The following is an 18042-nucleotide window of genomic DNA, read 5'->3' as shown; positions in this document are numbered from 1 at the left end:
AACGCATTATTGTGGCCAAGATAGATACGAAGCCCACGCCTACTACAGTTGTACAAGTTTATATGCCAACTAGCTCTGCAGATGACGAAGAAATTGAAGAAATGTATGATGAAATAAAAGAAATTATTCAGATTGTGAAGGGAGACGAAAATTTAATAGTCATGGGTGACTGGAATTCGAGTGTAGGAAAAGGGAGAGAAGGAAACATAGTAGGTGAATATGGATTGGGGGACAGAAATGAAAGAGGAAGCCGCCTCGTCGAATTTTGCACAGAGCACAACATAATCATAACTAACACTTGGTTTAAGAATCATGAAAGAAGGTTATATACATGGAAGAACCCTGGAGATACTAAAAGGTATCAGATAGATTATATAATGGTAAGACAGAGATTTAGGAACCAGGTTTTAAATTGTAAGACGTTTCCAGGGGCAGATGTGGACTCTGACCACAATCTATTGGTTATGACCTGTAGATTAAAACTGAAGAAACTGCAAAAAGGTGGGAATTTAAGGAGATGGAACCTGGATAAACTAAAAGAACCAGAGGTTGTACAGAGATTCAGGGAGAGCATAAGGGAGCAATTGACAGGAATGGGGGAAATAAATACAGTAGAAGAAGAATGGGTAGCTTTGAGGGATGAAGTAGTGAAGGCAGCAGAGGATCAAGTAGGTAAAAAGACGAGGGCTAGTAGAAATCCTTGGGTAACAGAAGAAATATTGAATTTAATTGATGAAAGGAGAAAATATAAAAATGCAGTAAGTGAAACAGGCAAAAAGGAATACAAACGTCTCAAAAATGAGATCGTCAGGAAGTGCAAAATGGCTAAGCAGGGATGGCTAGAGGACAAATGTAAGGATGTAGAGGCCTATCTCACTAGGGGTAAGATAGATACCGCCTACAGGAAAATTAAAGAGACCTTTGGAGATAAGAGAACGACTTGTATGAATATCAAGAGCTCAGATGGAAACCCAGTTCTAAGCAAAGAAGGGAAAGCAGAAAGGTGGAAGGAGTATATAGAGGGTCTATACAAGGGCGATGTACTTGAGGACAATATTATGGAAATGGAAGAGGATGTAGATGAAGATGAAATGGGAGATATGATACTGCGTGAAGAGTTTGACAGAGCACTGAAAGACCTGAGTCGAAACAAGGCCCCCGGAGTAGACAATATTCCATTGGAACTACTGACGGCCGTGGGAGAGCCAGTCCTGACAAAACTCTACCATCTGGTGAGCAAGATGTATGAAACAGGCGAAATACCCTCAGACTTCAAGAAGAATATAATAATTCCAATCCCAAAGAAAGCAGGTGTTGACAGATGTGAAAGTTACCGATCTATCAGCTTAATAAGTCACAGCTGCAAAATACTAACACGAATTCTTTACAGACGAATGGAAAAACTAGTAGAAGCCAACCTCGGGGAAGATCAGTTTGGATTCCGTAGAAACACTGGAACACGTGAGGCAATACTGACCTTACGACTTATCTTAGAAGAAAGATTAAGGAAAGGCAAACCTACGTTTCTAGCATTTGTAGACTTAGAGAAAGCTTTTGACAATGTTGACTGGAATACTCTCTTTCAAATTCTAAAGGTGGCAGGGGTAAAATACAGGGAGCGAGAAGCTATTTACAATTTGTACAGAAACCAGATGGCAGTTATAAGAGTCGAGGGACATGAAAGGGAAGCAGTGGTTGGGAAGGGAGTAAGACAGGGTTGTAGCCTCTCCCCGATGTTGTTCAATCTGTATATTGAGCAAGCAGTAAAGGAAACAAAAGAAAAATTCGGAGTAGGTATTAAAATTCATGGAGAAGAAATAAAAACTTTGAGGTTCGCCGATGACATTGTAATTCTGTCAGAGACAGCAAAGGACTTGGAAGAGCAGTTGAATGGAATGGACAGTGTCTTGAAAGGAGGATATAAGATGAACATCAACAAAAGCAAAACAAGGATAATGGAATGTAGTCTAATTAAGTCGGGTGATGCTGAGGGAATTAGATTAGGAAATGAGGCACTTAAAGTAGTAAAGGAGTTTTGCTATTTGGGGAGCAGAATAACTGATGATGGTCGAAGTAGAGAGGATATAAAATGTAGGCTGGCAATGGCAAGGAAAGAGTTTCTGAAGAAGAGAAATTTGTTAACATCCAGTATTGATTTAAGTGTCAGGAAGTCATTTCTGAAAGTATTCGTATGGAGTGTAGCCATGTATGGAAGTGAAACATGGACGATAAATAGTTTGGACAAGAAGAGAATAGAAGCTTTCGAAATGCGGTGCTACAGAAGAATGCTGAAGATTAGATGGGTAGATCACATAACTAATGAGGAAGTATTGAATAGGATTGGGGAGAAGAGAAGTTTGTGGCACAACTTGACCAGAAGAAGGGATCGGTTGGTAGGACATGTTCTGAGGCATCAAGGGATCACCAATTTAGTATTGGAGGGCAGCGTGGAGGGTAAAAATCGTAGAGGGAGACCAAGAGATGAATACACTAAGCAGATTCAGAAGGATGTAGGTTGCAGTAGGTACTGGGAGATGAAAAAGCTTGCACAGGATAGAGTAGCATGGAGAGCTGCATCAAACCAGTCTCAGGACTGAAGACCACAACAACAACAACAACAACATGCTTATAGAAACCACTGAGACCGATACTGTTTGTAAATTTAAAAATATTTACATGATATTTACAGGAGATAGAGATTTTAAACGTCATACTTGTTTCGAGTTCAGTACTGATGGGGTTGCTTAAAAACGCTGTTTTCGGAAATTTATATACAGGAAACGTAATGCACTACGGAAACTTTTAAGGATTCTTTGCCGAGTGCATTATTTTTGTAATGAATAGAAAAAAAATATTTTGCTGTGTCAGTAATGACATGATAAGTTAGAAGCTGTTTGCGAAATCGAGAATTTAAATGGTTTCAAACGAATTAACTTAACTCTTGTCCTAATTAAAATTAAGAGTAGATATTTGACAGATTGAGAGACATTGCAGAGATATACATCATATGTGGGTTTGAAATTTTTTGCTTACTTTTTGTAGAAGATACAGGCTTTAAAACGATTTTCTATCGCCGGGGGATAGAAACAAGGAAGGATGTAAGTTACGATCCCGAGTATTGCACACTACAGTCATTCGCCCTGTTGGGCACTCGTTTGCGAGTAATTGACGAAAAAAGTCGTAATTTTGTGTAATACTGAACAGCGCTAAAAAGCTGCGATTGTGGCGTGGTGTAATAGGTAGGATAGCATCTTCGCTTGTAGGAGATTGTGGGTTCGAGTTTTTTCAGGTGTAGTATGTTCTTTTATTTTTAAATGTTCGTCGAAGTGACTTTGGTTATCATTTTTATTCACTTAACTGATTTGTATGTAATCTTTTAATTCCATTCTTTTCCACATAATTTTAATCGTAGTATCAACTTCTTCATTTGCTCTCATTTTCCCTCCTATCATTCTTTCTGCACTTCAAATCTTTGTTCGTGTGTTTTTAATTAATTTTATGTACTAATTTCGATTTAATTTCTTTTAGCACCGTATTTTTTCATCCACATTATTGCGTTCATTATATCTATTTCTCATTTGATTGAATTTCGCTTTACTTATAAACCCGTCTTTTATTTGAATTTTCATCTGCGTTATTTTGTCCATGGTGAAATAGGTATTTAGGGCATGTTTTAAATGTTTGTGTAACGATAATCGTGCAAAAAAATTGCACCCCTTGTAACAAAAATAACCAGTGCTCAAATATAAATATATTGTTTCACCTTATGTTTTTAACTGATAGATAGAAATTATCAAATATTTGAATATTGGAAATGAAGTCCCATGCTACTTGACAGAGCGTAGGGGAACGATGCGGGAGACCCGCACCGTCGTACCAGGCTAGGTCCTAATGGAGGTGGTTTGCCGTTGCCTTCCTCCGAGCCAGTGTGCGATTTGCAGGGGGGGATGGGGGGGATTCCCCCCCCCCCCCCACCGGATCAGACCATCCCCTCCACTGGTTTTAGTTTATGCACCCCAACCTGGAATGTTTATTTCCCATGCACTGGAGTAAAACTTTACATATAATTTAAATTTGTGGAGCCGAGCACTGAAAGTTTTTAATACAGTCTTACTATTAATACTATTATTATGCTCGGTTATTAATTTTGAAGAAGTGTTATGTAGTAGGTAAGCATTTCAAAACATTTAGAACTAAATGACAAGACGACGCACGCCACATTTCCGTAGCGTGCCACAATGTTTGCAAGACGTCTCTCCAGCGTAAACGAGGCTTTCTAAGCCACGTCTGTATTGTATGGTGGATGTGATGCGTTGCGTACGAAACTAAAACCTGCAATCAGATCCAAACGGACGTGGAAAACTGTAAAGAAGTGTCATCCTTCAGCAAGGTAACGCTCGCCCGCATTCTGCCAAACGGACAGCCGACGCAATAAAGGAGTTGAGATTCGAGGTGCTGGAACATCCACCATACAGTACAGACCTGGCTCCAAGTGGTTTTCACATGTTTGGACCCTTAACGGAAGCACTACAGGGAAGAAGATTTGAAAGTGATGAAGACGTCATTGCTGCGGTGCAAAATTGGTTACAGATGCAACCGATAAACGTATTTTCTGATGAAATAAAAAAAAAAGAAGTCGTAAAACGTCGTGAAAACTGCATTGAAGTCCAGGGAGGTTACGTAGAAAAATAACGCATGTTTCAGTTTTCTATCATCAGAATAAGTACAGCTTTTCACAAATGTACCTTTACTTTTTGAATTCCCCCTCGTATACCTGTATGTCGATGATTTTGTAAATAAGCTTCACTTACAATGTACTTTGAAAGATATAACAAGGGATGGCTTTTCTGATAGTGCATACGCGTGAGTAGTGAGTTTCGGCATTAACATCTATTTATAAATAAGTGTTTAACGATGGGTAACGTCATGGTCCAGGCTAGTAACATATATAATTATACTAACCCCCTAAGACATCCCCCCCCCCCCCCCCACTGGTAAAAGCACAAATCGCAGACTGCTCCGAGCGCAGTGGGGATGGGTGACGATGATGAAGACAACACAACAACACCCAGTCATCTCGAGGCAGTTGAAAATCCCCGATCCCGCCGGGAACCGAACCCGAGACCCCGCGCTCAGGATAAATTTATATTTACAAAAATTCCAATTAGACAAAAAAATAAATGAAAAATTTGGTACGGTGATTAAAACGATTAGGCAAAGGAACAGCAATAAAAATTACATTTAAGCGAATTAATTGAATAGAAATAATGATCGAAATAATTTCGATAAAGTCCGCCTCCGTAGTGTAGCGGGAGCGTTACCGCCTACCACGCAAGGAGCCCGGGTTCGATTCCCAGCAAGGGACTGGGTGTTGTGTGTCTTTCATTATCATTGACTCGCAAGTCGCCGACGTGGCGTCAACTAAAAAGGACTTACAATACGGCGGCCGAACTCCCCCGATTGGGGCCTCCCAGCCAACAATGCCATACGATCATTTCCATTTTCCATTTCGATAAAGACTTAAGGACCCTGACGAGATTCGAACCCACTATCTCCTGCATTTGAAAGTGTTCTCCTATCCATTACACAAGGTAACCACGCCACGTAATCCTAATTTTTCAACAATATTGAGCACCACGCAAATTTCCAAATTCTTTATTCGTCAATTAACTCGCAAAAGAGGACCCACCAGGATGAATGGCTGCAGTGTGTGATACCTGGGATCTTAACCTATGTACATCACCGTATAGATAGTTCCAGGAAGTCAATCGGACCGCTGTGGACCTCGTCTTAAGCAGAACCAAAAATACATAAAATTAAAAGTCGCCTCCCGCGCGATATCAAGTTGCAAATTAACTAATTGCAATTTTGTTTTTTCTTTCTTTTCATCGTTGCCACATCCTAACCCAACTTTTTTTATGGGTATTTTTGTACGAATCAGCAGTGTTAACCAGTCGTTTTCTTGTTGCTTGTTCCTCGTTTACAGATTCGGAAGTTGGCAAGTGCCTGCACGCGGCTGTGGAAAACTGTGATAGCGAGGCGGACCACTGCGTGCTGAAACGCGGCTCCAAAGCGACCATCACGATCGAATTCAGCCCCGGTAAGTAGGAGGACTGTTTATATTTTAGTAAATATCGGAAATCCGATATATCGATTTTTAAAAAACTATTACTGTCACCTCATTACATCTTAAGAAGTATCGATATATCGACATGTTGGGGGAGTGAATATCGACGTACCGGCCTATAAAGATACCGGCTGCACATTGTAAATATATTGCTGGTTTTAGAGCTGTATATTTAAAGTACTGATTTATAATTAGTCTGTAAATCAACCGCTCAGTCCGGAGCCGCGCGACTGCTACGGTCGCAGGTTCGAATCCTGCCTCGGGCATGGATGCGTGTGATGTCCAAAGGTTAGTTAGGTATAAGTAGTTCTAAGTTCTAGGGGACTGATGACCACAGATGTTAAGTCCCATAGTGCTCAGAGCCATTTTTTTGTAAATCAACAAGCTAGCGGCATGCCTGTTCCCCTTACAGCAAGAATTGGAAGAAAAACTACGCACGTTCACGCTTGGCGATAACCACTTAGCTAACAATGGTAACTCCATGCAAGTGTCACAACAAAGGGTGTCCGAAGGGTCCGTCGTTTGCTTTAATCACATAACGGATTTGTCCGGAACACTTCGTGTCGACTTCCCTCTTTTCTCAGTTCTGCAAACGCCAGAGACCTAGCAGCTGTAGTGGCAAAATTGCGTGGTGAAGCTAAGCTTTGCAGTTTCTGTTGGTAGCGCCGGGCGCCGACTACGTCGCCATTTTCTCTCACACGCCTCCGCCCATCGCAGCGACAGTCGCGTTTTTAGGCTTTTGTTCAACTTTTTTAGCAGCTGTTATTCAAGAATGTCGATGTAAGGATATACGAGGGTTGTTTTTTAGGTAAGGGCCGTTCGCGCTTATAGTCCCGTAGTTCGCGCGGACGCCGCAACAAGCCACCGCGCCACTTGCCGGCATCCTTCCCGTTCACACCGATGCAAGTTGCAGCTCTGTAGCTGACGTGTACGCATCGCTGTGCTACTTTATTATGTTTACGATTATTGAATCGCCCGCCGCGTGTGAGATACGGTCAGTGATACCTTTTTTGACCGCGAGAAGCCTATCAGCTGCAGAAATTCATCGTCAGTTAACAGAAGTTTATGGCTTGAATGCAATGAGTGAAGGTAAAGTGCGTCAATGGGTTAGAGAGTTTAAAAATGGCCGTCAAAACGTCCATGACGAAGGACGCTCAGGCCGGCCCTCTGTGATCACTGATGATTTGGTGGCTGCAGTCGAAACAAAGATTCGTGAGGACAGAAGATTCACAATTTCCACTCTTTCTTTGGAATTTCCACAAGTTTCGAGATCGGTTTTGTACAAAATTGTGTCTGAAAACCTAACTTTAAGGAACTGTGTTCTCGGTGGGTACCCAGACTCCTCACAGAGGACCACAAGGGGAAGAGATTTGCCACCTCATTGGACTTTTTGATTCGTTACGAGGAAGAAGGGGATGACATGTTGAGTCAAATTGTCACTGGAGATGAAACATGGGTATCCCGTATCACTCCCGAAAGCAAGCGACAATCGAAGGAATGGCGACACACAACCTCACCCGTCAAGGTCAAAGACAAACAGACGCTGTCAAAGCGCAAGATTATGGCAACTGTGTTCTGGGACCGGCGCGGTGTTTTGCTAGTGGACTTTATGCCACGAGGAACGACAATCAACTTAGATGCCTACTGTGCAACTCTAAAGAAGCTCCGCAGAGCAATTCAAAACAAAAGGCGCGGCATGCTGACAAAAAGAGTTTTGCTCCTGCACGATAACGCTAGGCCTCACACCTCTCAAAAGACTCGGGATTTGATTGATTTTTTTGGCTGGGAAGTTTTGGACGATGCACCATACAGCCCCGACCTTGCTCCTAGCGATTTTCACCTTTTCCGGTACCTGAAACACCATCTTGGCGGGCAGCGCTTCAATGACGACGATGAAGTGAAAGCGGCCGTGAACTCTTGGCTGTTGGAGCAGGCGGCCGAATTCTTTGAAGAGGAAATTAAAAACTTAGTTGTACGGTATGACAAGTGCTTAAATAAACAAGGCAATTATGTAGAAAAATAGGTAAAAGTGTGTAGAATCAGAAAATAAGTTTTTTAAAAAAGTATTTGTATCTTTTTTTTGAAAATAAAAGCGGCCCTTACTTAAAAAACAACCCTCGTAGCACACTACTTGCGTTATAAACTTTTTTCGTCACGCAACTGGCGTTTTGTTTCTTCCAATCGGAAATGATGTTATTCCATTCATACCGCCACCCTCCAGTACACTAGGAGTCCTTCTTTTGCGCCACAATACTAGCTTCGCACAGTCAAAGATAAAGCTGGATGTGATGAAAGCTCACACAGTGAAAGTAAAATTATGTTCTACTGCAATTTCAAAAGAACAACTTCAAATATTTTCCGAAAATTTTGAAAAGATATAATACAAAATAAAAATATCAGCACTGGATATTGCCTTTTTTATATCGATATATCGGTGGTAAAAGTGCTGCAGGCATATATCGACACTTACTGAAAAAATATCGATGTATCTGTGGTGTCACCGCCAGACACCACACTTGCTAGGTGGTAGTGCCCCCGTGTCGCCACTGTGTGATCGCAGACCGAGCGCCACCACAAGGCAGGTCTCGAGATACGGAATAGCACTCGCCCCAGTTGTACGGACGACGTAGCTAGCGATGCACACTGACGAAGCCTCGCTCATTTGCAGAGCAGATAGTTAGAATAGCCTTCAGCTAAGTCAATGGCTACGACCTAGCAAGGCGCCATTAGTAACATTGCATGTATCTAAAGAGTCTCACTTGTATCGCCACAATCTCCAGATGTACCAAAAGGATGGATTAAAGTTAAGTATTCCAGGAGCGACGTACTTTTCTTTATAGCATTCATTACGTATCCTGTTTCAGACCTCACGCCATCCTGCTTTAGCTTAGCGCGTGCCTTTCGGCTTCCTCTCATTGTGTCTAGGCTGTCTTGTCTAGACACAACAGTATCGATATATTATGAACAGCCCCTGTGATTAGTCCGCATGCAACGCTTATCTTTGTCGAGTGAACGAGGACCACAACTACAGCAAACATGATTATATTTTAGACTTGGTTGTTTTGTCAAGAGATGCTGCCCAAAAACACTCCTTGACGTTTAATGTTATTTTAATGTGATCTTGCTGATGTTAAGGAAGGAATATATTTTTGTTTGTATTGCACTTGCAGTTCAATAAAAATCACATGGGGGGCTAAGTATCTTGCTGAAAGTGTACACTATGAGAATCGACATAGTAAAACAATTTTCAGGTTTTTAATTTCGAACAGCAACCAGCCACATGTATCTTCCTGGGGACAAAACGCATAAAAAATAGAAACTTTACCTATTTTTAAATGCAGAACTTCTTGTTTATTTTATTGCACAAAACCAGTAACATCTGCAAAGCGAAGCCCTAGGAGAGTAAGAAAACCTGTAAGAGTCATCTGGAGATGGATTTGTAATCAACAAGAAACCGCTAATGGTTTGATTTAAATAAAAAATTTTAAAATCGTACTTGTGACACGTTGCTGTACTTATAAAACACAGATGAGGTGTAGTCATAGAATTTTAATTATCACTAATATTAGTGATTAATGAAAACCACCTAAGGTGTAATATTGTAGAGTGAACCAAAAAATTTGCGACAAACTTCGAGGGAAGATACAAGACGAATTAGACAAAATTTCCAGTTGGTGTGATGAATGGCAGCTAGCCCGAAGTGATAGTTAATGCGGATGAATAGGCAGAACAAACCTGTAATGTTCGAATACAGTATTACTAGTGTCCTGCTTGACACAGTCAGGTCGTTTGAATATCTGGGCGTAACGATGCACAGCGATATCAGGTGGGACGAGCTTGTCCGAACTGTGGTAGACATGGCAAAAGCCCGACTTCGATTTTTAGGAGAATTTTAGGAAAGAGTGGTACACCTGTAAGGGAAACCGCATATAGGACGATGGTGGGACCTATTCTTGAGTACTGCTCGAGTGTTTGGGATCCGTATGAGGTCGGATTGCAGAAAGACATAGAAGCGGTTCAGAAGCGAGCGGTTAGATATGTTACCGGTAGATTCGAACAAGACGTAAGTGTTACGGAGATGCTTCGGGAACTGAAATGGGAATCCGTTCTTTTCGAGAAACACTATTGAGAAAATTTAGAGAACTGGAATTTGAAGCTGACTGCTGAACGATTGTATTGCTGCCAACATACATCGCGCATAAGGTCCACGAAGATAAGAGAAATTAGTGCTCATATGGAGGCGTACAGACAGTCGTTTTTCCCTCGCTCTGTTTGCGAGTGGAACAGGAAGGGAAATTACAAGTAGCGGTAGAGCGTACCCTCCGCCACGCACTGTACGCTGGCTTGCGGAGTATCTACGTAGATGTAGATGTTCTAGAGGGCGTGTTGAGAAACAAGTTGCAGATAGGAAGCTGTGGCGTCATCCAGCGACGACACAGAACGCCGAAGGTATAGGCGATGGAGCCTACCACTGCGCCATCCATTCGGCAGCAAACGTGCCTTTGTACACTGGCAGCCCATAGACGGACTGACTGACACGATCGCAAAGATGGAGATGGCTGCTATGAAGACAGGCCTTGTCTCGTATTAATGTAATACTCTGTTCTCTTGGTGGATCTCGGTTTTAGACCTGGGTTTCCATCTGAAGGTTATTTTTCTTCTGTATACTGTAATACACTGGAGATTACAGAGCGTTCCAGGAGAAAAACTAAACTGTGGATAGAAACCTGTGTGTGAAACCAGCATCCATCGAGGAAACATCGTATCGCATTATAAGGAGACAAGGCCTTACTATGCAGCAGATAGCGCCATCTTCTCCACCTTCGGGCGTGGTAATCAGTCGTCATCATTTAATAACATACAACATTGCGAGGCCTATGAAGTCACGTTTGCTGCCTAAGGGCTGGCTTAGCGGTAGGAGCAGGTGCCTATAACTTCGACGTTCTGTAGCATCGTTGACGTTTCTGGACACGGGTTCCTATCTTCGATTTGTTCCTCAAGACACTCGTAAGTATATCGCAAAATTTCTACGACACCCTGTATATTTATTATGTTTCGACCAGTTTCGTTCGTCATCAGGTCGCTGAGTTGCGCCATTATCATGAGATAATCGGTCTGGTAGTCGTATGTAACAATCGAGATAAAAATTATGGAAACAACAAGGCATGCTCTGTACATCCTGACAACCAGACCATTTAAAGGCTGATACTTTCTTTCACAACTTGGCAGCCTGATGATGTTCTAAGAACGGAATCAGTTGTAGCACAATAAATGTGTAATAATGCAGGTGTGATGAGGTTTGGTTCGTGGGGCGCTCAACTGCGCGGTCATCAGCGCCCATACAAAGTCCCAATTTGATGATGATGATGATTATGATGAAATAAGGACAACACAAATATCCAGTCCCCAGGCAGAGAAAATCCCCAACCCAGCCGGGAATCGAACCCGGGACCCCGTGATCCAGAGGAAACAACGCTAGCCGCTAGACCACGAGCTGCGGGCATGGTGCAGGCGTGGTGGTTTTCATTAATCATTGATATTAGTGGCAATCAGCTATGGTGTTCAACATGATCAAGATTCCATTTGGGAAGAGGTGAGGTTCTGGCGAAATACAGCTGTGGGGGCAGATCGTGAGTGGTGATTTGACCTCGGGTGGTAGACCACTTGCCCGCAAAAGGCAATGGTCCTCGGTTCAAGTCCTGGTCCAGCACAAAATTTGATCTGTTAGGAAGTTTGGTGATTAATCTTAATCTTGAAAAAGTCAAGCTGCGACGCTGAAACTTAGTGAGGCAGAAGTCTGCATTTTGGCTGTTTAGGAACCGTTCCACCTCGAAAATCGCCTCGCATCTTTCTGTAATTGTCTGCCACGCAATGCTTTTATTCATCTGAGGAAAATGTTACTGTGTTGCATGTCAGGAGAATTCGAAGGGTGAGGCCAGATTTGACAGCCCAAAGAAGCACCATGTGTGATTACCTCCTAACACCCTATCCAACCGAATCAGTGCATATATCCAGTCCAGAGAGGGATATTGATAAGTCGGCCCATATTGCCAAATTCTTTGTGAAATTACTCGATGTTGTAATCACTGAAATAACATCACATGCCTTCTCGAGCAGTGAACTTTCATTTCGTTTCCTCCTCGCATCTGAGTGGTTCGCTTTTTTTCTGTCACACACTGAAATTATAGCACTCTGCAATGCAAATGAAACGTACAGAACGCCTGATACGTGGTAAATGAGGTGTATGCCCTGGCATGTAATGTATGAATGTATTTGTAGATGTGCACATCCCATCAAAGGTTTGGAATAACACAGAGTTTACTACAATAACTTCTTATAGTACACCCATTTAGATTTTTACAATGCTTTATTAACAAAATTAACATAATTCCTTCTGAAAACAAGAACGATTTTGGCTGGTTATAAAAAATCATTACAAAACAGAGTAGGCTATCTTCTAAGTGTACATCCTGAAAACAAAAAATCTTTATCTCTCGATGATGATTATGTCTTTAGTAGTCAGTATGTCCTCCCAGTACACGGCATGCTCTGGACTAGACTGTCAAGTTTATCTTGGAATGAGGTACCACTCCTCAACGGCATCTCCAGTGAGGTCCTGAAGATTATCAGTTGGATTCGGACGGCGTGCAATGGCCACCTTCAACAGGTCCCATGCATGCTCAGTTGCATTTATGGCTGTGGACTGTACTGGCCAATGCATTCGCTTGATGATGCAACTCTGAAGATGCCAAGACACTGTTAGAGTACAGTGCCGTCTCGCATTGTCATCGACTAGGATGAAATTGTCACCGACTTCACGTCTTAAAGCCTTACAATCTTTTGTAGGACCTATTGGAGGTATCAGGGACCAGTCAAATTGCCGTAGACGGGAATTAGAGGGGGTCTCCTGTCCCACCATTTTTGCCGCACTGAACATTACACTTCGACCTGCAAAAGGATGGTTTTTCTCGACGTATTGGCGTTCCTGGTGCCGTCAAGCGCTTCTCAAAATCGTAACACGTCCAGTGTCCGATCGCCAAACATTCATCGTCTCGTCAGCAAACATGGCATTACTCCAATCTGTATTGGTCCAGCGTTGATGTGCAAGAGCTCAGGGCCTTCGACTGGGTCGGTTCCATTGCTTCAGTGCAGAATTTCGCATTGGTCTTCTGGAATGAAGACCACCCTGATGCAGTCTTCTATGCATTGTTTGGTCTGAGATGCGAATCCCTGTTGCCCAGGAGAAATCATTTCCAATATTTCTGGCACGTGATGTCGGATGTCTGCGAGCCAGTAATTGGAGGAAACGATCGTGCATTGGTGTTGTCATACGAGGTCTATCTATCTCTCCGTACTTTCTCCACATCTTAGACACTCCACTTTGAGTGACATGTAACCAATCGGCAACATCTTGCTATGTATGACCTGCTGAAAGTAAAGCCACTATCCTGACTCTATGAAAGTGTTGTACGCTTCCACATGACATGTTACTGCAGTGCTGAACACAAACTGAATGAAGTTGTTGTTGATACCAGGCTGTTAGCGACGTGCCACTGCGGTAGCGGTATGTTTACATGAATGGGAAACGGTCATAAAGCAAGCCAGTAGCAAACACCCTCCAGTGTATGGACTCTAACTGGATAACGCGTGAAGCGCCTAGATCAGTGAGACTTCTAGTATCGTAGACTACATTTTACGACACTATTCTAAACTTCTGATAAGCAGTGTATATGTAGATGTATATGGCAGTTCTTTGCTGGATTCCAAGAGATTAGAAAACACCGTAACGACGTCCTAATGGGAGGTGGGTAGACGAAATTACAGATCACAGATGCGTACTGCTGAAGAAAACCGGAAGAGGACTATAACCGAAGTGGATATCAAATTTCTGAGGATGGTAATAACAAAGAAGATTAATTACGGAATGTACTGTATCGAAATAGGATCCAAAAAAAATAAGGGCAGTGGCAAATGTCGTTTGCATGGCAAAGCAAAGTGTATTCTATTATCATCCTAGGTCCAGAAGCACGCAGCTGTGTAAGCTGATAGGGAGCCGTGGACGGTATTTGATATCGACCAGGGAGTCAGCTGCCCAAATAGAATCGGTCAACAAGACAGGTTCTAAATTCGGAGTGCGGACGTTGCTGTGTGTGCATGATATCAGGGAGAAGGTGCTCAAGGTTCATTTGGTGAAGCAATGACCTCGACACTGTTCTGGAAACAGGCATTTCTTTCTACGAGGACGGGTGGAAGTTTTTCATAAAAGTGTTAAATATTGTCGCGATGTGTGCTGCATGTAATGTTGAGTAGCAACTAGTGCCATTGGCTGACGTGCTGTGTTCCTCATATATGTTTTTTTTATTTATCATTTCTATAAGTTTCTCGATATTTCTTATATTTTTAATGTGTGCAGATTCTGGAATATTCGATGTCTGTATTAATATCAGCACTCTCCATCCAGCAGGCAGTTCTGTTCTGCCTGTACGTTAGATCCATCATAAACGTGGTTTCGGTGCTAATCATTGCACTTCATTGGCTACCCTGCTTTCTGATTTGGACTTGATTTTGGTTCCGAAGTTACAATGTCATCGGTTTGCAGAAAGACTACATACTCGTTCTCAATATGACCTTCACTGAGTCCAATTAATTTCGCCCGGAGACATCACATCTTTCCCTCGGAAAATCAAATTGTTTCGCAACTCTGAATAGTTTGCGTTTAGGTAATAGGAAACCTTCTCATTTATCAGTGAAAGAAATGTGAGGATCTGCTAAGTGAAGCTGAGTTCGACTTTATGAAATGAAAATGGCATCAGAGAGGTGGTTATAGCGTTACCTTGATAATGGTGCCGAGGCTTCAGAGAAATCGAACACTTTCGTAGGATTTGTTGCCGTACCAAAGCGTTCGTCCGTCTAAAGTGATTTAAGATGTGCTGGACTGGGACTCGAATACGGAACCTTTGCAATTCTCGTGCACCTGTTCTACCGACTGAGTTACCGAGGTACTGCTCATGACCCGCCCACACAGTTACACTTCCACCACTCCAAAACTCGCAGAAGTTCTTCATACCTTGCGGGATGAGCACTACTTAACACTTTAAGTGAATAGACTTTAAGTGTGAAGACCATTCGTCATAAATGCTGTTATTGCTTTATTTACCGCAAACAATTGATTGTACTTGTATTAATATATTCGCAATAAGTACGGTTTTTATGTTCCTAAGCAGGTAAGCTTGAGATACCAGTGAACAAGTGAGTATTGGTATGAATGGTCACCGATACTCTTTAAGGCATTCGTCTTCAGAACTGCTTTTGTGTTCAAATAGCACTTGTGACTTATGGATTTGCGTTTCTGAAGTCTTTTGATACAAGCGACATATAAGTTCACAGTAAAATTAGCGACATTATAAAGTACAAAATCAATACGGGAGTCTCTTGTAAGCATATATGTAGGTAGTATTATTTCGCGCCGTACATGTATGCAAATAGATTGACTGAATTCAGCTCCAGGTTATAGCCAGTCTTACTGATTATGTGCTGTGAAATTCTTCTTGCAGGTAATATTGTTTCACAAATTATCCCTAAAATATAAGTCACTGAGATAATACAAATTTATTTTCGCTGATAATGCACATGTAGGAAGATTAATGAAAATAAGCAACATGTCAAAAACATTTGCGCAGTTTCAACAGTCAAAAGTAGGATCAGCAACCCCTTTATTTCAAGAGACGTTTATCAGAAATCTGTCACGTTTGCAGTACGTATATTTTGGTGGCTAGTTTCGAAACTACTGGTTCAGTCTCACTATACAATTCATAATCCAGCTGAAGCTGATTCTCACTTGTATAATGAGCATATGTACATTGTGACATGTATCTACCGTCATTGTGTGATGCATGTATTGCAAATTTGATGGTTACCATTAAGATCAGATACTTTTACTACAGCCTTAGTAGGTGTCAGGCTTGACAATTAATCACTCGGTGCGAAATCACATGTACTACAACTATGACGAATTTGTTATAAACTCTTCATGACCGAAAACAGTTTATGCACACACTTGAATGTAATAGGCATATTATTTCCTCATTTTTGGTTGTTTTTTTTAGTTGGTGGAATCATTATGAAATATTCTTTTTAGATCTGTAGCTATGACTTCATTGGAGTGGCATAGTTCAATGGCGGATGAAGTTCTGGTTGATCGTGTAACGAACTGCTTGGAAGAGGTTACAGAGAAGCACGCAGAAGACTGAAAATTTAGAGGAGACTGTGAAGTACAAGGTGTAGTTACTATTTCTACAGTTCAAACACTACTATAATAATTGGTGGTGGTCTGGGTAACACACTATCAAGTTGACCAGTAGTTGGAAAATACTATAGATGCAGCGGCTAGGCATGACTGTGTGTCTGTGCATTTGATTAAAGTGTTGAAACTAATTGTTGTACTGAAGTGACTGCAAATGTTGGGCTCTGAGCGCTATGGGACTTAACATCTGAGGTCATCAGTCCCTTAGAACTTAAAACTACTTAAACCTAACTAACCTAAGGACATCACCCACATCCATGCCCAAGGCAGTATTCGAACCTGCGACCATAGCAGCCGCGCGGTTCCTGAATGAAGCGTCTAGAACCGCTCGGCCACCAATGCCGGCCTGCGAATGTTGATTTACTATATATGCGTGGTATAAAGTTGGTTGTGGACTCCGTTCTTTCGGGGAATTGTATTGTCACTTCTTTCTATATACAGAGTAGCCTGTCCAATGACACAGGCCTACCTTTAAGATCAGCCACACTTCGCCCCCAATAAATTTTAAGCTAGGATTCTTAATTACATATTCGTTCTAGTGGCTGAGTGCAAATAACGCATCTGCTATTGTATTTCAGAAGAATTTAGGCGTATGCCACTAGCACGTACAAAAAATGACAGCTACTCCAAAACCAATTTACTGTGCTTGTCATCGATATTACTACACGTGGGAATTGGTGAAAAGTTATTACTCGTCAGCGCTTACGTTATCCCTGATAGCAAAGGTGAACTGACCAAACTTTGTGCCCAGTCATTTTAAAATGACATCCAAACACGACCTCTAACAGCACGCTACTAAGCAAATCAGCTATCCAGTAACTCTTACGTGAATTTTATACACGTAATGTCACGCTTACTGTGACGTTATCAATTAAAATATTTACTATTTCCACCTCTTTGAGTAACTTCACGATTCGAGATAACTACTGCTGCAGCTGGTTATTTATCTAAAAAAAATGCCATCGGTCGGTAAGATGATCTACAGCGGAGCGCGTCAAATTACTACGAAAAACTTAAGAGTACATCAACACACGTATTAAATATTTACCGTGGCTGCTATTAATCTTACTTACGTTAAGTACCGACTTAACAAAATATCTCAAACATTAAATGCCAACTTGTCAGTTTTTACGAGAGTTCCGATTGTAACAGTAACATCTCTAATTTTATCATAAACCAGCGATAGCACGGATGTAAAAAAAAAAAAAAAAAAAAAAAAAAAGGGAGATGGTGCAATATTGCAATATACTTACGCTGTACATTGTTTTGAAGCCAGTGTGAGCGGGGCTTGCCGCCATCTTAAATAGGCCAAAACATTAGCAGACTACTGTTTGCGATTGCTTCTTGTTCTTTATTTCTGTCTAGTGCACGCATCAGCTGTTTTAAATACCGAAAATTACAGAGCTTACGTGCATAACACGGTGTAAGAAACGAAATTTTGAACGTTTTTCTGTTCTTCAATCTGTATTTGCTGGGGTAATACGACACATTTGGCCTCGTTAAAGTCGCTTGTTTTTTGTTGAAATGTCTCGAATAACCTAGAAGAGAAGGATGTGACATCAAAAGCATGCTTTGGTAATGTATTTTTTTTCAATTTTACTATGTTCGTATC

At 41.6% G+C, this 18042-nt stretch overlaps 1 protein-coding gene across 1 annotated transcript in view; it reads left to right on the top strand.

Annotated features, from left to right (window-relative positions):
- Positions 1-18042, top strand: part of LOC124717098 (NPC intracellular cholesterol transporter 2 homolog a-like) — a 100977-nt gene that overhangs the window by 30416 nt on the left and 52519 nt on the right. The window contains exon 2 of the mRNA XM_047243804.1: positions 5987-6100. Coding sequence (XP_047099760.1) covers positions 5987-6100 — 114 coding nt within the window. The remainder of the gene's footprint in view (positions 1-5986; positions 6101-18042) is intronic.

The sequence above is a fragment of the Schistocerca piceifrons genome, chromosome 9, assembly GCF_021461385.2.
Source record: "Schistocerca piceifrons isolate TAMUIC-IGC-003096 chromosome 9, iqSchPice1.1, whole genome shotgun sequence".
NCBI lineage: Eukaryota > Metazoa > Arthropoda > Insecta > Orthoptera > Acrididae > Schistocerca > Schistocerca piceifrons.
The sequence above is the reverse complement of the archived record's forward strand: the minus strand, read 5'-3'. Positions and strand labels throughout refer to the sequence as shown.